The sequence below is a fragment of the Varroa destructor genome, unplaced genomic scaffold (assembly GCF_002443255.2).
Source record: "Varroa destructor unplaced genomic scaffold, Vdes_3.0 BEIS01000002.1, whole genome shotgun sequence".
Lineage (NCBI taxonomy): Eukaryota > Metazoa > Arthropoda > Arachnida > Mesostigmata > Varroidae > Varroa > Varroa destructor.
Window position 1 is genome coordinate 15,408,081 of NW_019211455.1, and position 22,932 is coordinate 15,431,012.

At 41.0% G+C, this 22,932-nt stretch overlaps 1 protein-coding gene and 1 long non-coding RNA gene across 6 annotated transcripts in view; one reads left to right on the top strand and one right to left on the bottom strand.

Annotated features, from left to right (window-relative positions):
- Positions 1–15,171, bottom strand: part of LOC111245978 (uncharacterized) — a 42,430-nt gene extending 27,259 nt beyond the window's left edge. Inside the window, exons 1-2 of one of the 2 annotated variants that reach the window (XR_015322231.1) lie at positions 14,394–15,171; positions 11,624–11,882 (exon numbers count right to left, since the gene is read on the bottom strand). This is a non-coding gene — a long non-coding RNA (uncharacterized LOC111245978). Of the gene's footprint in view, positions 1–11,623; positions 11,883–13,049; positions 13,315–14,393 lie in introns of those variants that run through there. The other variant, XR_015322230.1, reaches the window with a different exon arrangement.
- The window catches only part of LOC111244246 (serine/threonine-protein kinase OSR1-like), a 47,051-nt gene that overhangs the window by 9,555 nt on the left and 14,564 nt on the right, over positions 1–22,932 (top strand). For 2 of the 4 annotated variants that reach the window (XM_022791109.2, XM_022791110.2), the window contains exons 2-3: positions 16,437–16,686; positions 17,817–18,736. In XM_022791109.2, coding sequence (XP_022646844.1) covers positions 16,634–16,686; positions 17,817–18,736 — 973 coding nt within the window. In that variant the 5' untranslated portion in view covers positions 16,437–16,633. Of the gene's footprint in view, positions 1–13,435; positions 13,689–16,436; positions 16,687–17,181; positions 17,273–17,816; positions 18,737–22,932 lie in introns of those variants that run through there. The other 2 variants (XM_022791111.2, XM_022791114.2) reach the window with 2 other exon arrangements.

Here is a 22,932-nt window from a genome sequence, read left to right on the forward strand (position 1 = left end):
ATGAATATGTCCCCAGATACGATCGGTACATCGATGCAGCAAAAAATGTGATAACTTAAATGTGTGAGTGAAATCCAATTCGTCCACTAAATTTTGGCGGCTTTCCGGGGCAAATATAAGGCTTCTATCAAGTGCTGAGGCTTATTCGGGTCAGTTTTTTCATAACGTGGTCACCTTAAATGAAACATTGCTAGCAGGACAATACTTCGAGACACGGTTAGATCGCAATCTTATTCCCACTTCAACTCCACGAGAAGGGTCGCTGTCTTCTGCATGTCAGATAATGGCTTATAATCAATTCCGAGAACTTCGGCCTAATTCGAGTGAGGGGTCAATAATTGCCATGATCTCGATCAAGGAAATTTATCCATTTTGTCCAGACAAATGACAGTTTGTCTTGGAAAGTGTTCCAGTAACATTGGTAATGCACGATTCGTGCAACGACGAGGTTCATTCGGATTTTTTTGCCGAGTTCCTTCAGTGGTAAATCAGACGCGTTGACGCATCATATTGTTAAGCTTTGATAGGCAGGCCGAAAGCAGTTCTTATTCTGTCATGTTAGTGTTATACAATTTGGAAGATTTATCTTTGTTTAAAGTGAAAACTTATCGAATAAACATGAAATATGTATGTGTTCCCGTAAATCAAATAATCGTTACACTCAACTACCTACCTATGTTACTATTCTCGATAGTAGAATAACGCGAATAGATGAATCTACACTGAGGAAAGTTTAATTCTTCGGGTGGCTGGTGGTACATCCTTCTTAATAGTTTGGTTATGTCAATTACATTGAACATTTATGGGTTTGTACAGCCCTTGAACAGAGCCAAACTTGAGTAATAAATGAGAGTTATTTTTCTTCCACTTGAGATAGGCTCAATGCCTTGTCCGTGCCTTGTAATTTTTCTAGCCATCAAGGCTTCATGAAGCAGCGTCCACAGATACTCCTAATTCCTATTATGGAAAGTTCCTATCAAAATATACTCAGAACACTTACGTTGTTTGACAGTTCATTCAATACAAGTCTTTATTATGCAACAACTCCTCGAGAATTTTCATCGAATGTTCTAGCTGCTGTAAGTTCATACAAGTTAAGCAAGAGGTTTCTCTAAATATTTTTGGTGACATAAAAGCCACAAGCAACTGCCAGCTGTCGTTGGCTAACGTGGGCGAGCAACGACCGCTAGTGTGAGTGTGACTGAATCGGCTTGGTTCTATAGCCTGTAAAAGTAGATACGATAAAAAAAAAGTAAATACTTCAATGGAATTTGTGTTCGTTCGCAAAACCAGAACTCATTGTCAACCAACAAGCTTGTTTCACGACGGGCTGTCGATTGTTCTCGGAAATGTCCCACGAAGCTAGGGAAAAGACCGCAACGAGAGTTTCAACCTGGACATACGCGTCCGTTTGTCACAGCAGTAATAATCTTATATCTCTAACAGATTACGTTCATCGACTCCGTTGCATTAAAAAGTTTTATTTCTCGGTCAGTCAATCACTGGCCGATAACAAGGTTCCCGCCTGATTTTAATATATCCTTCGCTAGACTAGTTGCGACCGTGCATTAAACATTTTGTCAACAAGTTAATATTGATGAAAACATATTCTTTTGTAGCACAATAGCTCAAAATCAGTTTTGCTAGATGGGCGGCAATGGGCACATTTCAGTGGGCGTGTGCCGGATACGATTATATCCGTACAACAATAATACTAAAAACATTACAGAGGACTGAACCGATCCGACAACTAAACGTTGCGAAATGTACGAATCTCTGATTATAAAAAAAATTATGCCAGTAAAAGGTGCTAATAAAATACCAGCAGCTATTTATCACTAATAAGTTGATGGCTCCATCATTCTTCAGAGCTGACATATTCGTTAAAATACGTCAACCCACATACGCAGTGATACGATCTAAGAATAGTTATTATTCGATGACATCCCGTTACTACTAGAAAAGTATTTTAAAATATCTGCCCATTGATAATGGATTCGGGTCATCAGTTTATGCGGTGGAGACATATTTTCTACGTTTTGTTCAGGCTGCTGACAGTAATTTCATGTAAACCTCAGAACAGCACCACGTTATATCCTATGACGTGACGTTGATGAGCTTCAACTTTCTTCGGAGGCAATGCAACTTAGTATTTCAGCTGTACATACATGGAAATTCTCATATATGAAGAAGGGTTTCAAAACAGTATAGCGATAAACAGTTTAGCTCAGTACGTTACACTAGGCTGCTTCCTGGCACCACCTAATCGTCTTGACGTGAAAACGCAACTTCGATTCTAAGGGTATCAATATTACCACTGGGTCCCACCGTCCTCCTACCGTAACCGTAGTTATACACAGGGGACTTTTATTCATATCCGCATAACACCATAACGTTTTGCCAGCTTTAGGGTCGTCAGATCAAATAGTCAATTGATAAAACATCCACCGATTGATTGTGATGACGCTGAGGTAACGATATTTGTGTTGAAGTATGCTTGCCTATATGCTTTATGCGGAGGTGCTAGGGGCATACGACGCTGACCAGCCATTTACCGCTGAGATCCTATTTAATTGGAATCGATCTCCAGTAACGATGCTCGAAAAGTGCCAACATTCCGATTATTCCGGTAATGACTGAAGGCTAAATGGTTACTCAATATGTTATGGGTGTAAGTTCTAAGCGGTTAAAGGAGTTTGTTTAGAGTACCGCACAGGAACCGCTTTTTACATGTGGAGCACTTTTCATCTAAGCCAATCTCTTTTCGCCTTCACAAAAGCAATGTAATGATCTTTACACTCATAGTCGCTACGCGAAACGCGACAGTCCTTCAGGAAAAGCAAGCTTCAAAAGTATTTTGTCCTTTCCTTCGTGACGCCTGATCAATTCTATTGAATACATACATACCACGTAGATCTTACAGTAGCGGAGTCGATACCAGCCACGAGTAACTTAGTCCAAGCCTCTAGTAAACATCAAATCAGCGCCAGTACTGATCTGCGCATGCGAAAGTGCAACTGCGCAATTCGATGAACCACGATATTACCATATAAACTCCAACGGGAATCCACGGAAGATTTACAGTATATAAAACGTTGCTACAAAACGCATTTTTATTTATTTTGTAAAGACACGAAAATACTGGCTTGAAACTGCCAACTCAGAAGGTTCCTTTCTATTAACTACACCAGTATTTCACTCTGTGACATATTCACGTGCTGCTATATAATACAAGACCTTGTTCTAGCACACTATGATGTCCGGTAACATCCATTCATTTCTGTAGCTCTACAGAATGATAATATATCGGTTATGTCGTAGACGATATTCGTGTGCCACGCACGGAAAGGCGCATTAGCAATCACAAAGGTGCTCAGATCGGGACCCTTGCGGCGTCTCTTGCCTCGATTTCGGAGCGCCTCGTTTGATAAGATCTTGCCAGAAGTCACATACTCTAGGAGTTCGATGTTGTTATATAACAGTAAACACATCAGTAGTTCCGGCTCCACTTTGTAGCTTTAAAGACATAGGGATCACATGGTTATTCGAAACAACCGAGGAGCATTGAATCGCGTAAATTTGTCACTAAATGATGAGCTTCGGCCTGCTAGTTACAAGTTACAAGCACGTACGCGACGCATATCAGACTCCAAAATGTCAGTTGCACAATGCGTTCGGAAAGAAAGACTATAGTAGATGAAGAAGCTAGGGCATTACAACTACGATTGTTCGTTAATCGCGTCCGAGCTTCTTTGCATGAAGGAGGCATGTTTAGAGTTTAATGCTCCTTAGAGAGCGAGCATCGCTATAATAGGGATTTTACCCGTTCGTAGCGTAATTTTTTCGTGGCGATTACGCAGACTAGTGCTTTCTCTAAGGAGTAACACACCGTTAGACGATGGCCTTATTAAGGCACAACCAATTAGCGCACAGCAAGTAGACGGGCAGGGGCGAGATGGGGGCTTCACTGAAAAGATTGACGTTTTTCCAAAGTTGCTAACTGACAAGCGCTAGATAATATACGGTCAAGTAAAATAGGTGTACCCAATATTGGTCGAGCAGTTATTATCATTTCGGAACAAAGTGTCAATAAAGCTATATACGCATGTACCACTTCGTAACGTGAAGAACTACTACTGCTTCGTGCGTATTCTTTGTGACAAGCGTTATAAATAACGAAGCGATTTCTTTCTACTTTTTCCATTAATAATATACGACCCTTTGTTTTAAAAATGAGTCAAACCGAACTGAGATATAATCCTAGTTCCTTACATGCGACATGGCAACGGATCTGAATCAACAGAGCTTCTCATCTCTAGACAAATTAAACTGAAGGAGCAGCAACAAACTCTGTAAGTAAGTTTATTTATAATATTGACCTATTCTTGACTATTTGGGAATAGCCAGGTCGTTCGAAGTGCAGCTCAACTGTTCTCGATACGATGGGCGAGTTAAACGTGTATGAAAAAAATTCTGTCGTGCTTTACTTTAGCAGGATGTTGCTGATTACTAGAAGCGCTTTAATTTCGTCTACGTGCAAACATACATGCAAAGCGTACAAATGTTTACCACCAACATGCATGTTCCGAAAGTGAAATATCTTGTACCCAGCTCAAGTACTACAATACTCAAGGCCGTTCACGATCGTCATATTTCTGAGAAAGGATCAGCAAATCTTAGCGATCAATTAATATGGGGTTCACTGATACGACACGGCGAATTTTATCGGTAGCAACATCGTCTATTCCGAACGACGCTTTGCTCTGTTATAGCTACAGTACAATAGGATTATAAATCTGACCGCACGAGTTTCATAGATCACTGAATATTGTCAGTCCACGTATAGTTTGATAATTAGTAATTGTTATTATGTAATAATGATTAAGTTTTTGACGATTTTAGTTTGCGGCAGCACCAGTAGCTATTGTCCTACTATGGCAGAAAACTCTCCTGGACGCTGTTTGTCTATTCCCGGCTTTTACTACCGAAGACCGACAGAATAGCGACTGTGTAAGCATCCACGGAGTATTGTATGTAAAACGTACAATTGCAAGCATAATATAAAGTTTACACGTACATGTGAATGGGAAAAATTTTGATAGCTAACTCAGTTGATTGTTAGAAGTTCACGGAAAGCTCTCAGTAAGTCCAGACTCTACTAAAAGGCTTTGTTCTAATACTTACGATTATGAGACTGAACGTTGCTCTTGGAGCCTGTGTGTTTTATCACTCGATTTCGCACGTATATTTGCCTATCGTATATATTGACACGATACGCTATAGTGCTTGCAATAGACGACCCATATTTAGTCCGTTTCTTACAAAGCGTAAAGATGGTAAAAAGGGTATCTAAAACGCACGGTAAGTGATCTAGAGCACAACTACTTTATCTATTGAAAACTCGTTGACCCGCAGTCGGACATCCAGTTTCTGTCTGTGGCAGTATTCGTACGAGGCGATAATCAATAAACATGATTAAATCACCCTAACGATGCAAATCTTCCATTCAGTATAATAACTGGACAACATTTCTATTGTAGCTGGGCCGAATGTACGAGACAGCCATAGAGCAAGCACGTGTGCACGTACATTCACATACAGCTGTAATTCTCTAAGCTGATGCAATCAGGTTGGTAGCAAAGAACTTTCTCGCCATGCTGTCTGCCTAGGCATGTTCACCAATCCTTAAACAAAACGCGTTACTTAATTAGATCTGTTGTGATTCAGATCTTTACGTGTAGAGGCACATAACATTATAGTCATGTTTAACGTTGGCCTAAACATTGAAGATTCAAGCATTAGTACGAACGATCACAAATGTTTGTCTTATATAGCAACTATGAGTCATCCGTCTGGAAGAACGTGCCTTGCTCTGTGCAATTGATCGCCTGTTGTTAGATTGACCTGAACTTCACTGTAGCATATATGATAGCCACTATGTGGTGAACGTACCACCCCTGTGTAGAAAAGGCTAAAATTAATTTTCACTGCTAATTTTTTTATGCGATTATCTAATTCAAAACGCGGCTCCATCAAGCATGAGTTTAGCTATCATATCACGGCCTAAATCTTGTATCCCATACGGTTTAATACCGTTAAAAACGGCATCTTAATTCCTGGCAAAACATTAAATGTTCCTTCGTACAAGAAGCACCGGAAATCGAACCTAGAAAGAAAGAGGCACGTATTGTCACACGTCCGCCGGGTCGCATCGTGTTCCATTTGAGTACCTCGAGTAGTCTTTTCGGTACGACTTTCTTCATGTCTCTTCGAGAAGCTACAGAACACAACTATACGCAAAATAATTGGCAAGGGTGAATTTACGTTAGTGAGTGCGTCTATTTCTATGACGTGACACTAGCTAGCTGGGATAAATAGGTCAAAATGAATGGAGTAAGTCTGTAATTTCGTCGCTCGATCCCCTTCGCGGATTCGCAGTCGAATCGGCTTCATGAAGATAAATAGAGAACGCACTATGCCAGCATTTCACTGTCTTATGTTAATATCCTACAGGTTTGACATCTGGCAAAAAAACAGTGCACCTTTTCTAGTTTTCTTAAATGAGCTTAACGCAACCGGAGTATTAATATCACAGAGGTAAACGTACCCTTGGCGTGCGCGTTCAACAACAGTGTTAACTGATGGCAAGTCACCGAACCGGGTTTCTGTGATACCATTTACGGTAACAAGCGGTGCTGAGAGAACTCTGCTTCATCTTAGGGGAAAAGTCCTTACTGTATAACTCCGTTGCGCTCGCTGTATAGCATGTGCTCAGTTCATCTAGTACATTTCGTGCTGCCGCAACAAAAATTCTACCCCAGTGATAGACACAGGCTGCCTATCACCGAGACTCGTATAGCTTATCCTTTCTGCCGATAGGAGACTGCCTCCCTCTGGGTCACCCCATGAGCCCAGGCTGACAACAGGTTCATTTGAAAGCCTAACCTCATATGTTCCTTTACTAAATGAAACTTGACTCGGCATTGTTTTGAAAGGTCAACGTAACGGTGCGCTGAACTTCGACAGATACTAAACAAATAGCATCAGGCCTTATACGGTCGACGACTACCTTCGAGTCTATAATAAATTTACGTAGAAGGTAGGTTACTTGTATTTAATTCAGCTAAGGTAAGCTACGCATTTCCAGGTTGCGCGCTCAATAAATATAGCATACATTTGGCCGTTATCAGTCATTTCCTAAACTTTCGTGCTAATTTAATATGGCGTGAGCTGTTAGTGGAATTTTTTTTCCATAAAATACTGTGGTTCTTGTAGGTATTAATGCCTTAAAGTAATAATCGTTTCTAGTTGTCAATTCTTAGTTTCATAAGATCTAGACATATCGTATCCCAAGTTCGTATTGGGAGAATCTCATTATCCTATATGAGGTACAGTTATGCTTACGTATGCTAAATGTTCTGGCAGGGTGAACGCTTTCCAAAAATTAAAGATGTTTTCTGTAGATTCGCTCTATGTAGAGACGTGCGACGGTATTTTTCCCTTATTTTCTCTGCAAATAAATGTTTATATAGGGACGGTAAGATCGTAATTCTAAACGAAAAAAAAGAGAAACACAACATATTAGAGAACGTCGATCCTTTTCTAGAATTTCTTCTAGAGAACTTTTATTAGTCAGGTTACGTCAGTTACTTATAAATTTTCTATACCTTTCGGAAAATTCTATGGCTGCTCCTTTTACAGAACTGTTTGTGTTGACGATGTCCATAGACAATATATGGCGCTATCTCGTTATAAATCTTTCGCTACCATCCAACCAACTGCCAACTCGTCACCAGTATTTACAAATATTCTACGTACCCCGTACATTTTTTCAAAGAATTAAAAAACAAAATCAGTAGACTATAACAACCCAATAGACGGGTTTTCAATGAACGATCGTTTTAGAAAGAATAATCATAACTTCGTGCTATATAACTGATCTAGAACATAAAGGTTCTGGAAAATTATCTCTAACTTTCTACAGCCAGCAAAGTCAGCAGTCTAAAGATAATTTGTACAAACAGATAATTACAACAAAATAGAAGCGACTTCAAATGCAATCGTTAATGACTAAAGCTAGCCTTTTAAATGTTTCCTTTATTTAACAGTAGTTTAATTGAACAAAGCAGGATCACCATAAAAAGTGGCTCTTTTCAACCAGTCCTTATACAGAGATAATCTATCTTTTAGTACGTCTGCTCACTGCCTCACCCTGGTGCTGGCAGATTACTTTTTTCTTGCGCTAAAGGCTTGAATTAGCTATTATTGTATGTTTGCTGAATACAGTTTTAGCACACGTGAAATCCATTGGCGGTGGCACCATTCGATGTAGAGCAACTAATTTTGCAGTAACGCGATTTTAGTTTCTGGCCTGCTTTGCAAGGACCCGGACGAGGATCGCCTTTGGGGGCCTGTGTCAGTGAAGCGCTCGTGTGTCTAGTCTAAGTCGCTTTCGTTTAAAATAGAGCAGTAAGCGTTACAATTAGGGCCTAGGACACTAAAAGTTATAAATTTCACGAATTCTTGCCTTTAGAGTAACGGGAGCTTGAGCAATTTCATTGTATTTGTTGCTAGAGAATGATTGCCGTTGACGTCAGTCGACAAAACAAGGCCAGAAATCGAAGTAAAAACAATCCATATAGAACTTTTCAAGCGTGACTTTTCATATTGTTGTATCGGATAGCAGTATCTATAAGCTATATTCAGTTGAAGACGTGCATGATTCCAAGCACTAGTAAATCATTCAAGTTCAAAGATTCAAATATACTATAAGAACTTGGTACTCGCTGTGAGCTGTTTGCGATCTTGGTAGGATCTAGTAAGGTCGCGATTCACAGTTTGCCTACTCGGGATATTTCGATAAATATCCATGGCACCTAAGAAAACATTCTCTCCGATCATCAGACCAGTGTTCGTTGGCCTGTGGGGAGCTCTGAATGGGCTTTTTTAATTTTGTCTTTGGATATCAGCTACAAAGTATTGTTAACCCTAAACCAAGCACCCACGTTTACCGCCACCGGCAGGCGGCTCCACCATTAATCCTGGCAGACCAGTCTCTTCCTGTGATCTATCTTACCACATAGGGCTACCATCGAATGATTCGTCCGTCAAGCAAATTAATAAGGGTTGCGTGTTTCGTACTATAGACAAAGTAGAAATAGCTACTAATTGGATAGTGACTGGTATCATACTCAACGACGAATTAATCGACGCTCCGCTGACATTTAATAGAAGATATAGTTGCGCTAGCGCAGATGGTATACTGGCAGTCATATCTTTATGCTAATAATAGATAAGGGCGATGGAGCAGGAATCAATGGAACTGTTGACTGGACAAAACATTGGCCTAGAATCAGATTTGGTGGCGTATCGCAGTCAATGGGTTTATAAGACGAGAACCCGAGACGTTACATGCGTAGACGGATAGTCACAGTATCGTAAAACATTCTACGACTCCTTTAAGAAGTGTGCTTTACAAGAACAAATAAAAATAAAATAGCTATTATTCAATTAATGGGCATAGTTTTGTAAAATGCATAGGCTGAAGTATGAGTTTGATGATAATGTATGCATATCATCCAGATACTTCCAACAAACCGTCGCCAGAGATGACGGTCGGTAACAGTGCCTAAATAATAAGTGTGATTCTTTCTGTGCTCTAGATTTTATCAATTTATACTTTTTTTTTTCACTCGTAACGCCTACATTTTACTGATATAACAGCTTTAAACATTGACACATGAGTCATATATTACGGCTAGCAATTTGTAAGTACAAATCTCCTATAGTCACAGATATATTGTTAAATGGAGTGACAAATTAACTAATTTAATAAAAAGTTATCCTCAGCGCCTTTACATAATTGGATATTGTTCCGTACGCAATGAGCGCGGCTGGCTTCGCTATAGTCTTATTATCAATTGAATTGTTTATCTCGTTATTATCAAATGGTCCTCGTAAATTGTTCCAGTACCCTGTCAGCCTTTCGCGTTATTTGGGTCCATGGTTACTTCTGCTCAGTACAGCCACATAGAAATTCGTACAAGCAAAATATCTCGTTTTATTATCTGGTTCTTGACGAGTCTCTCGATCATAACTGAAGTCTCTGATGCAACCAATCGTCACTAAATCACTTACGATATAAATAGCCACCGCGCGCAACACTGGAACATGTTTGAAGTGGCGTCCTCGTCACCACTGCGTCACCATCAGTCAACTGTCTCGGTTACTGCTTCTACTATAAAAACCTCTTCAAGATGGTCTGATCTGTTTGGCGACGCCTACTCAGTCGTGCCTTATTTGCTCAAGGTACTCATAGCTGGCATTATGGCTAGGTATTTCGTGGGTGGGAGGGCCAGGCATTATGAGAGTTTTTGTACTATATTTAACATACAAACTCTTTCACGGTATAACAAAAGGTCTTATGCTGTTATTGCCAGAGCGGTGTCTTACCAATTGCTAGCTTGTCCTTAAAGTGTGCTCTCGGCCTGACACTGCCTGCTAACGCGAGTTCGTTTTAGTATGGGCACATGTATGTTGTTCTACTGTCAAAAGTTTTGGTAACTTTTTGGTAGGAGGTGCCTACGTGTAATGGCTCTAACCTTCATGAACGGTTAAACGGCGTTAAACTACATAGAGACGAGAAAATGATTTGAGAACCAACGCAAATTGCCAAGTTCCTCGCTCATGAAGAGCTCGAATAATTCGGTTGGTTTTGAACAAATACAGCCCGCTTTATAGGATCAACACGTTACTTCATTGGTCATAGTTGCCACTGATGACAAATCTTGATTCATATATATTGCAAGGTTGAGCCTGTACGCGATTCATTTCGAAAATACCTCTGACTTTCTTGATGTTATGCAATACAACTACAGATTAGGATTTCGTATTGGACATTAACAAATGTTTGCAGCATTACAGCGCCTCACACGTCATTCGAATGGACACTATATCCCTCAAAATAGTAGGGAGCTAGATTGCAGTAGACAACAGAAAACAGCAAAGAAACGCCTATTGTAACAGGGTTCGTTCGTAAGGTTTGAAAGAGTTCGTTGTGTATACCTGATCATTTCCACTCGATACGAATTTTCGGAAATATCTATTTAGCTTTCTCAAACTTTGTGCTCTTTCAGACGCAGATACTCATATAGGTATGGCCGCAAAGCATCTGTTTTACGTGCGGCGTATATACATTTTTCCACATTCACACGAAAACGGTCGCGGACTGTAGATGCGATAACTTATTCGTTTGTAGTTGGCCTATGCGGACGCTGTGTCGGTACACTGGCCAAAGATGCGAGACTTCAATGCAAGATAAGGTTATATCAATGGCAAATTCTTATGGTCGATCTACCAATTGGCGTGATCCATTTAACATATGGCAAAGACTAATTAGTTGTGAAACATGACAACTCAACAATAACGGAATTTCGCCTTTATTTTCGGTGCAAGTTATCGAGTAGAACTTCAATAAAATTAATAGCTAGTTAGATCCCAACGCAATTGTATCCACGGGATTGCATCGTCATTGAATCCAATCGGAAAAGGGGACATAATGAAGCGGCATAGAGCACATCGCATAGGCGAGTACTAAAATATATTATCGCTGAACTTCACTTACCGTTGAAGGCATGACGAACTGGGTGACGAGAGACTGGCGTGAGAACAAACTGAATCGGGCGTAGTACCTATGTATACATTTGTTATATACTTTAACGCTCGGAGATGCATATTCATCGACGCGTCTCTACAAAACCTTGGCTGTGCAAAATTGCATCGTATAGTCATTGACAAAACGCTTTGCCAGTGTTTGCGTACGTAACTGCACGCACAGGGTTGCGTTCATCCATTACTGTTACCAGACGAAGGGCATCTTTTTTCTGGAACAAAACAAGACATCCGTAATAGCGAAAAACAGAATTTCATTTCCTCAATTCGAGCAAAGATAAGCCATCATCCAATCTGTTCGCGCCTGATGAACCGTCAACGAAATGAAGAACTATCTACGGTGTACGCTATTGCTAGTTTTCAGGCGGCTTGAGAAAAATCCGATTAAGATTTTCGTAGGATAAACCCTAAGATCTGCAATAGAATTTAGATTTGAAAAGCTCATCAAAATTATGGCTAGAAAAATGATTTCTAATACATCTGGGCTTTTTATACGAAAATTAATGGCCGCTTTAGAAAGGATAATCTTAATAACTACCTGTATCGTTCAGCGAAGCGCTAAAAATACAGTTTAAGACCCTCTACATCTGTTACACTTATCGACAGCTTTGGATTTTTGCTTTTTTGAGACCTTTGCCCTGCTATCCACTCAAAACTTAATCCTGCTTAAATTACTGCATGCAGCATTTAAGTGACTTCTCCACAAGCTTAAACCTACCAATAGCACTTGACACACTGTTACTAAAAAGTCACTTGCGTATTAAGGAAGGAATACATTAAATAATTTTTGTAACGGCCTAGGATTTGAATTGGAACTGTAATCGCGCTGAATTTTAATTCTATTAAATAATCGTCACGATCGAGAATCACACACCGATTCCGCGCAAACACTATCCTTGAGATATCTGCCTTTGTTTAGATAGTCTCAAAGGAAAAAGCATAAAAGTCTTAATTTATATGCAGCGACATCGGCGTGATTCATTTCCTTATCTCGACGCCACGAGTCGCTGTAATCATGAATCACTGAACTGTGTCTGTTCAGTAAACGTGGCAGTCAACAGAAAATATATATCACTCGTTACATCACGCAAATAATTTTCGTTGCTGTCATGTCGAAAACCTGGGACTACTAGAATTCGGTACGCTTGGGTGAATTTTCAAACGAACTATGGCGTCAATAAATTGGATTGTGTTTTCTACCCAGAGCTCTATTTACAATGCCCACTGATTGATGATGCACAGGCCGCTAGCTATCGCGTCACGCGTGGGAGCGTGTTACGTTACAGAAAGCCTGGTACACAGAGCGATTCGAGAACGTAACCTGAAAAGTCTATGAAATTTAGAGGCAATTTTCTCGTGTTCGATTAATGTAAACGCACCTTTGCATTCGCTACGATCTATAACAATCGGTAGCTATCAACAGTATGATTCGACTCTCACAATAAACAACCTATTTCAAACCATAAGACAAGACCTACAATATTACGGACCGATGGAGCAGACGTCAACATGCTTCTTGCAACATTGCCACTAATGGCACTGGCGTCAAAATGTCCTATTAACATAGCTACATCGTTATTTCATTTTTTGCTACCCGAGAAAAAACAACGGACAAAATATCTCGATGATGTCATTTAGATCGATATTGAGAACGATATTGATACAACCGCCCCTATGGCATCGCCGTTTATGATCAAGATATCTCCGCCATTTTCCTGTAAGAAAACCGGAACAAGGCTTGTGAATGAAGTATTTTGATGAGCTTGCTGCTCGACTTACTAGATCGTAGAATCTACCTACTGTTGGCAAGGACTCAGGGCAAACCCTTACTTTGGCCAAGCCTGAGTGGAGCCGGAGCAAGAAAGTAAATAACAAAGACGTGAAAGTACTTGAAAAGAGAGCCGTAATTTGTCCACGCGTCTCCATCTCGGCACAAGTACAATGTTGAGGCAAAAAAATGTATTCAGTGACACAGTGTCTTAAAGAAGCAAGCGACCAGTTCCGATTGATGATAAGCCGTGAGTTACATAGATATACCCATAAGTTCAGCCAATACTTGGTTACGCAAAAGTCAAACATGAAACTGCGTGAGCTTTGTAAAACATGCTCTGTATAACCTGTAATAAGGCGAGTTTGATGAGAGAAAAAACTATGAATGCTTTTCAAAGTACTGTTTTATGGCAACGAGAGGCATGCGTTAATCACTCAGTTCAGGCCAGTGAAAAAAAATAGTTATTTGAGTGCTAAAATCATCTTGAATTCGTGAGCGAAGTTTTTGAAAACCTCTCACGTATGGCTATGCTGAATGGTAGGGAAGTGCCATCAAAGACTACATGGATTAAATGGATTTTGCTAAAAAGGAGCCTGCACTGATGTCTACAGCACTCAGGTCGTTCTATAATTCAATGTTCGTGTTGCATAAGTAACGTCTTCTTCATTATCTAATTACCGCAGCTCATTGCTACCGATAGATTTTGAAATGAAGTTCCCACGATGAATACAAATCAGACACATTGGGTAGGTATAATGTTTAGGTATATTCAAGTAAGTGCTGCATCTCGGATAAACACGTGTTTGAATATAATATTGTCTTTATAACGATATGTTACGAGCTTGAAGCACATGCTATTGTCCAACGATGCTTTTCAAGGCGCAACTACAGCTGGATCTAATTTCTGCGTCGAATTCTATCGGGTATAAATAGTAACATAAGAAAATCTTACTCAGCTGTGTTTTCGCGGTGGTCGCGCCATTTCGTGGTTGCGTCGTAATTGGATATTAAATCCGGCTTTGAATTGCGTTTTTGAAAGCATAAAGTATTAACCCTTTTAAGTTGGGCCGTAGACTTATTTTTTGCCCAACCCTCAGTTTGGAACGATGAATAATTCCGACTTAAGTGTCGGCTTTTGTTTAATGCTGTTAGGTTCCAGGAAGTTAAAGAAATGTTCAATCGGATCTCCTAGTTCGACCACTTAATTGTTGCAGTCATAAGTTCACGTGGCACACAATCCAAGAACAACAACTTCGCTAATTGACTTATAAGGAATGTATATATCTTATAATTATATTACGTTTATTTAAAGCGAATATAGTTTGTGTTGCATTTATTTAGCCACACCTGTCCTGGAGCGTAAAATTTACACAAGAAAAATGTAATGCACATGAAATTAGCATGATGGATTCTCACAGTTGCTATTTTGCACGTATTTTGGTGAGTTCCTGCGAGAAAACCCCACGCCTAAAATAATTTACTTTCATACTCAAAACTAACGACTCGTGGTACTCTTGCGGCGTGGAACGTACCACACCAAGCGGTAGGAAAAACACCATACACGGCCTCTCTCAGGGCCATCGAATCTTTCGTTATTGTTATCACATAGGTCCAGTAGTGACTAGCCTACAGATGGTTTCACTATAAGCCAAAAACCACAAACCACTTTTCTGAATATGTTCAAATAGTTACTAGTGGCATACTTTATAAGTAGTATTAAACACAAGAGTACCAGGACTAAACAGTAGTATTTTGTCTCGCCATTTTTATATGCATCGCATTAAGTGTCAGCAGCATAATGCGACCCCATAACAAAGTAAGGAAGGTTATGGTTAACTACGGCATAAGACTTGAGTGGATAGGTAAACACAGGAGCGGGGTGAAATAAACGGGCGTCTAACAGCGAATTGGTAATAGTTTCAGGTGGAAGGAACACATTTACACACTACATCATAGCATAGCAGTGATTACTAGGGACCTAAAATATGAGTGGTCCTGAATTTGTAGAAATAGGCCTCACACTTTGTCTTAAAACTGCTTTGATTGCAAATCCCAGATTGAAAGCCGTTATTCGGAAAGTTTAGCCCACTACTTTTTCGTGTACAAAGAGTGCATTATTTTGTTCAAAGTTGAAAATGCAGAAAAGGTGATGGTTTTCATTGAAAGGTGCAGCAGGAAATCCTCATGCCTCGTGACTTTATATTCGCCATACATTTTGCGTTTTTAATTAATCAAACTCCTTCGCCTTCGTCAAATAACATGCAAACACTTGAAATACATACATACAGATTTTATGTACATATAGAAATCTGCTTTGATGAAATGAAAGGAAAGGATCGTTCAGAGGTTATCTTGAGGAATCCAGTGTGGAATTGCTTTGACGCAGATGTAATTAGTTTTAATTGGTGTTTTTTGTTAATAAATAACTTGAGATTTTGTTATTATATGGAGTGTACTTGTGGTTGGAATCCAGAAACGATAATATAGTTAGTAATCTAGATAGTCACTGATTTTATAACTGTATTGTAATAAGCTCCAAATTGATAGATATTACATTTCATTATCTATTTAACTCATTTAACTGTGAAGCAAATTGGACTGTTTCTAACCTCAAACTCTTTTATATCGGATCCTTTTTTTTTAAATGCTATAGGTAAATACTTGTTAAACTGGATTGTATCTTCTTTTATACGAGTCGTTGTCATTTACGTCTGCTTCCGCAGTACATTTTTATGTTTAACCCCTGCAATATTCAGAGATTACTGTAATAAGGCTAATTTTTATGAATGAGTCAATAAGTTTCTCTGTTCTTGCAAACTGCGTCATATGCGTATGATGTTATTTGCGCGATTCAAAGCCGAGGGCCCTCGTCACCTTCGATCAGAAGCCCGATCGTTCAGGCCAGGCAATAAGGCACTTTAAAAATATTCAAAACAACAGGCCCTGTATTTGACGAACAGCAGGTTTAGTGAATTTGGTCCTTTTTTTTTTGCAGTTGAGAAGCGGAACGAACGAGATTGGGCATAACCAGTAAGTCGTCGTGCATACGAAAACACACAACCGACCCACTGAAATCCAGGTTGAACTTTAAGAAAGTTTATTGAACTTCGAGACATATTGCTACTGTTGTGATATCTACACTGTGATAAACGTGTGTGGACAAAGAAGAGTGTCAACGAAGGACTATCAAATATGAACGTCGGAAAGCTTTTTTTCGAGAGAAGGGGCAGCCTCAAGGATGCAAGGTGGGTAATAACTAAGCATACTTCTCGGTGGCAAGTTAAATCATCTAGTTAGAAATAATACTGATGCATAAATGTGAGCCATTTCAATAGATTCCATCTAGATTTCAAACCGATACTATTTAGAACGCTGGCAAATCGGTGGCGATAGGAAATTGAGAGCGTGTACATGTGTTTTAGGCGCAAACTAACATATCTACGCGAACTGATCGAGACGTGCATTTATTCAAACTCGTGATTAGCTTGAACGATCTGTGTTACTAATGGCCTACTGTAACATGAAATGTTTCTTAACTCACACTGTATCACTGAGAAGCTATCTTAGCAGTAACAAACAGAAACTTTTACTGCAAACGTGAGTTCGATGGCACGATCTCTGATTCAAAAATTCGCGCGCAGTCCCCATTTTTCGTTCTTTCCCATTGAGAAAGAAAACTCGTCGAATCCCTCTCTCACCGCAACGTTGGTTTGATTTGGACGCGCGCGCACTCGTAATCGCAAACAAGAACGCGAAGCACTGCAAGAAACCAACGATGTAACTAAAAAACATCGCTCTCTACATCTGGGTCTAGTTTGCGTCGTCCTTTAGGTAACACCCTTTTTTATGCCCATGTTGTAGCGTTTGCGATAACCTGCCCTTTCGCTCCCGGCACAGCTTCTCACGTTTGTCCCTTACCCCGAATTTTCGAACGCGTATCGTGTCTCCCTCTCCTGTTTGCAACCCGTGGAAGGCTGCAATAATGATGCTCGATTAATTTTATCGGGTGGACGCGGGCGATTCAAATACCCAAATTTTTACACATAAAACATTTTAAGTCATTTATCAAGTACCGGACGCAAAGCACGAGAAAACATGTACTGCATGAGATTATTAAGCAGCAACAACAAGAACCATCTAATTGATTTTGTCTGTAGGATCACTGGTACTACAAAGGAAGATGACATGATGAGCTAGCTGGCTTGCAAACTGCCGCAACATTCCCCCTCGTTGTTTGATTCGTTGTGTAGAAATCGTACTAGTAGCTTTATTATTTATTTAGTAAGCGCATAAATCCTATAATACTTTTTCTCTTTACGAATTTCCATATAACCTGTTTGTCTCCTGCATTCTTGACTTCGCTCCCTACTTCCAGTGAGGTTCGCATATCCGACGACAATCCCATGGGCGGCGGCAGTGGCGGCGGTGGCAATCCCATGCTGCGTCGTCTATCAGCCACCGCTGCCCTGCTGAATTCGCACGTGAAACTGATTGGCAAGCCGGGTGGCTCGTCCTCGCATCACAGCAGTGGCTCGCTAGCGGAAAAGGAGAGAGTCGGGGCCGGTGGTCCAAGCGCCGTTGACCACCATTATCACCAAACACATCAGCAACATCAAAACAATAGCAGCTGCAGTAGCAGGGAAAAAGGAAAAGGTAGCGCCAAACAGGCTATATCAATCGCTGGTTCAGCGGCCGCGCCCGCTCTACTACACGGAGCAGACGACTCGAACACGACATCATCGCTAACAGCAGCAGCAGCAACGGGAGCAGCGGTAGCACCCTCATCTCAGTCAGCAGCAGCAGGAGGACATCATCCTTTACTACAACAGCAGCAGCAACAGCAACAACAGCAGCAGCAACAACAACAACAACAACAACAACAACAGCAGCAGCAGCAGGGACATCTGCTTGCGCACGAGATTAGTGGTGGTGTAGCCGCCGTAAGTGGCACTGCATGTGCTAGTGCTGCTGTCAGTCTGTGTGGTCGCAGTATTTGTGCGGGAGCGGCACGCGGCTCATTGGATTACGGCGCCAGCGGATTACCGTCATCTAGTGGTGTGGGTGGAGGAGTGAGTGGTGGAGGTGCTGCGGCCGTCGGATCAGTCACTAACAGCGGCACGGCTCAGCATCAACAACAACAACAACAACTGTTGCTGCACCATCATCAGTTGCAGCAACAACAGCAGCAAGCTTTGCTTGCAACAGTGGCGGCTGGTCAGAAGATGACCGAGGATAAACAGCAGCCCGTTAAGTGGCCAGCATCAAAGGACGATTATGAGCTGGGCGAGGTAATCGGTAAGTATTAGCGTTATGGTCCTGGTAGGAAAATAACGGATATAGTTTGTGATTAAGTGCCTTTACAGTAATATTAGTGGTCTGTAGAAGTCAGGCAGTTCTGACCGGACCAGTTAGCGATGCGCGGTTCGAGCAGCCATTCAATGACGCCTCAATGTATGTGTTGTAACGCTTTGTAGCTCATAGAACGATTAGATAGCCCTGTGCGGCCAAAGATAAAGTGAAAGAGCTAGTGAAAACTAATGGACAAACAGACACCCATGTTTCGAGGATCTTCATATACGGCAGTTTTACACGATGTCGTAGTGAAACAATAGAATTGGTCCAATTTTAACCCTTGTTTATTTTGTCTCTCCCTCTAATTGTCAGTGTCCACAAGACAAAACGATGTGTAGAACTCCCAAGTGGTATTCTACGTCAGGAGTAGAACGACAACAATCAGCCGAATGCTGCGCGTAGTCGTCCTCCATCGGCTTCGGCTCGCGCGTCTTGGATATATGATTTCATGTAATTAAAATACTAATTACAACCTGCAATTCTCGCGCTAATGGATAGCATTGTAGCAGTTTGTTGGAGGCGCTAGCTTTTTTCCGATACACTAAGACGGACCTTAACAATGAAATATACAGGATGAAACGGTGTGAGACGCTTGTTCGATTACCCCACTCCATTTTTGCTGCCCGGGTTCACTCTGTGTATCACATGTAGCACTGAGGAGCTTGTTGTCGCATGTGTGGCCGCACTAGCAAGCCCTGAATGACGCTAAACTGTTTGTCGAAAATTGACGAGGATTTCGTCAAGTAACGCCCTATTTATCGATACATTGTTATACCTAAAAATGAATCGAGTACCGCCCATCTGTGGCATTTAGGCTCCACATGACCTATTACGCCGGACTTTTTAAAGGTTACGCCCAAATCAAAATACGTTCTGCACGACATTCTAGCTTCTACTTTAGGCTGTGTTCATTAGCAACGGTTACCACTTATGTAGATAAGTAGGTTCGCGTAAATTATCGAGCTGATCGATGTCCTTGAATAGCTACTGATTAGATAATATATTTCCGGATCACTATGCCATTTACTCTCAAGTGCACTAAAAATAGATACATCTTTTGTATCTTCGCTTGACCTTTATGAAAGTTACAACTTTTTTTATAAACCTTGACAGAGCAAACAAGCCTTTCTCTAATGCTGATAGACTTGTTGTAAACGCGCTCTGTTACCCATGACCGTGTGTTATTCTCAAATAGGTTAGTATTAGAGTTTCGTTACGCAGTATTGTGCTCGGTAGCTGGCGACGGCACTGGGTGCTTCTATAGCCTGATGAGATCAGTGCCAGCTGCGATGGTAACACGTTAATACGCTGGCGTCGGCAGCAGCTGCACGACCGGGACATGGCCATTATGTGTCAGTTCCACTCGGCTCGTTTGCGTCGCAACAACCATAAGCCTATGATGATGATGTGGCGTATCTTGGCCGACACTATGTCGTTAGACACGTTCTAATTGTTGGTATGACCAGGCAGCCTCAGCCAAAGGCTCTTATGGGCGAGCTCCGGTGCAAACTGCAATCGTTATTTACTGTAGTGCAATGTAACGATGACTTTAGCATTCATTCCATTCGCCAATGTTGTAAAATCATATTATAATACGATGTTGTGCCCAACAAAAATGGTAATGCTCACCTCGTGAGGGAAGCGACGCAAGTGGAGTCAGCGGGTGCCGGCGGGCGACAGCGTCGCAATTGGAATCGTTTAGTCTCATTGAGACTTGTGTGATTTGCTCTGCTCCTGCATACTATAACAGTGTATACAAAGTAAAGGGCAATAATATTTGTCTGGCAGCTGCCAACGAAGAAGGCAAACGTGATAGCACTCCTAGGATGGTTCTAGGAAGGATGGTCATTTGCCGATTCACCATAAAGCTAATTAATTAGCAGAAGGGCCTAGAAGTGGTGGTCAAAACACACAAAAAAGGTGGTGGTAAAGCGCCACCTAGTTTTACTAGAACAACAGTAACCGGCAAGTAGGTTTGAAATACGGATTTGCTGACTGCTTCTCGAATGCCAAATGATTTGTTCTATGAACGATTAGTTTCTGTATAATAGTTCCCTAGCCATTAGTATGCAACGAGCTATTATCCGGTCGACAACGTTACGGTATGGGTCTATACATTGGTGTTCGTAGTGTAGTGGTTACATGACCAATCGAACGGATAACTGGTAACGTCGAGCTTTGCTGCATATGTAACGCCTGTATTGCGTCCTTGTGCTTAAGCGACTGCGGTAAGGGTCGTCCTGTTTAGTTCTGGGTGGGTGGCATCTTTGCGTGCGTGTGTGCCGGTCTGTTTAGATCCATCCCTTAGTGTGTTTATAAGTACGTGCCGTATCTTAAGCTGCCGCAAACATTTCAGTCAAGTTTTTTTTTACCAGGGCATTGCCCGAATGACTAAGAGTATCTCTCTCACTATTTTTTTCATCTGTAAAGTATCAAGGAAACTAGTAACATTGAACTGGTATTACGGTCGATTGAGAGGGCCTTCCTGACTAAAAGATTAACTAAAGCAGGACGAATTGCTAGACAAAGCATCGATTTAGCAACTACGTAAAAACATCGTTTTTATGGCTCGGTCAAGCTTTAGGTTTTGTTTTCACTTTTGGCTTAACAAGTTAAAAACACATACAATGTCTATGCAATGTATCAGGCTCTTATTACAATATATACACAGAGAATAAAGACTGCACCGGAATTTGTTCGCTTTCAATTCAAATAATTTATCAGACCGATTTAATAGCAGTCGATAAATCGTTCTTTAACTTAATGTCAGTGCACCACAGAAATTGTATAAGGGTCATTAACAATCGATCATTTTCCTAAACCTTCGGTCGAGTTTGCCAGTGCTTACTTCAGAGAAACTCGTCTGCAAGCAGTATCTATACTGGACAAGGGTGCAACGGGAATACACGAAAAATGAATTCGCACCTAGCGGCATACTTTGCGCCTGCCCATAGGGTACACCGGCCAAGGACGATTATATTGTAATTTAGCGTTGTTGTCCGTAAATGTGTACGTAGCCAACGTGGGATATCGCTTTAATGATGGAGGCGGCATCGCCGGACTAAGCACCGAGTAATGAAATGGCCTTCGTCAGTGTAGGCGCACTATAGGTACGCAGACATTAACGAAATGAGAAGTCTCACTCATCCTAACTTGGCACTACTGATGACGATGCTGAGGATAGTAAGAACAACGCGAGTAGTCTCCATTACGCCAGCCAAGTCTGTGTAATCATCAATGACGCCATTATTAACCTATCAACACCGAATGCACTAGGTAAATTGAGTCTGACATTGATGAGATTGTCGGTCGGATTGAGAAATTTCAGCATCCTTGTCTGCCCCGATGTCGCCGCTGCAAAAAAAGCATATTTGATTGGGATTGAATGGATCTATCAAGTGGGAGAGTTGACATAATAAGTATTGTTTGTTTTTCGTTTTTTCTTCTTGACGTACTCAGCTATATTTTTTCTATGTAAACAAGTTGTTGGAGTCACTTCGTTTAGGTATGCCATCAAAAACTTGCTTTAATTAGAAGTTTAATCGTGGAAGATCCTTCTGGACTTGTCAAAACTATGAAACAGTATGATAGTTACGCGGCTATCATTGTTTGGGTGTACAAACAAAAGGTACTGGCCTCGTTGTGATTATGGCCTGGAAGGTTTTTTAAAAAGTAGTCTGTACGTTTAAATTTGTTTCGGAATGATAAAATCGTAAAGGCCCAGTACGGTTACACTTTTTCCCTTTTTTGTGCCTGGCCAGCCATCGGTCGTGGCTCAAAGCGATGCTCTTTCAGTAGTAGAACAAAGATCTGATGCAGCGATCTGTGTTCAGGCATATAGTTTGTCGAATAACGAAGCGGTCAGATCGTACCCCAGATCAGAAGATAAAGCCGTTTTACTGGAAGTACATTTAGGCCCAGTGGGCAAAATCATGAGTCACGATATACAGCAAACAACAATACAATAACTGAAGAGAGAGTAGTACAAGGTACAGGGATGAACAAAGTGATCGACAGATGCTATGAAGTGCTATCTGGTTTGTTCGCGCAGCCAAGCTGAAATAGAATATGTCTGCGTTTTTTTCATTTACCCATTTTGCAACCGGTGATGACTGCGTTGCCTGATTATTTTATTGTAA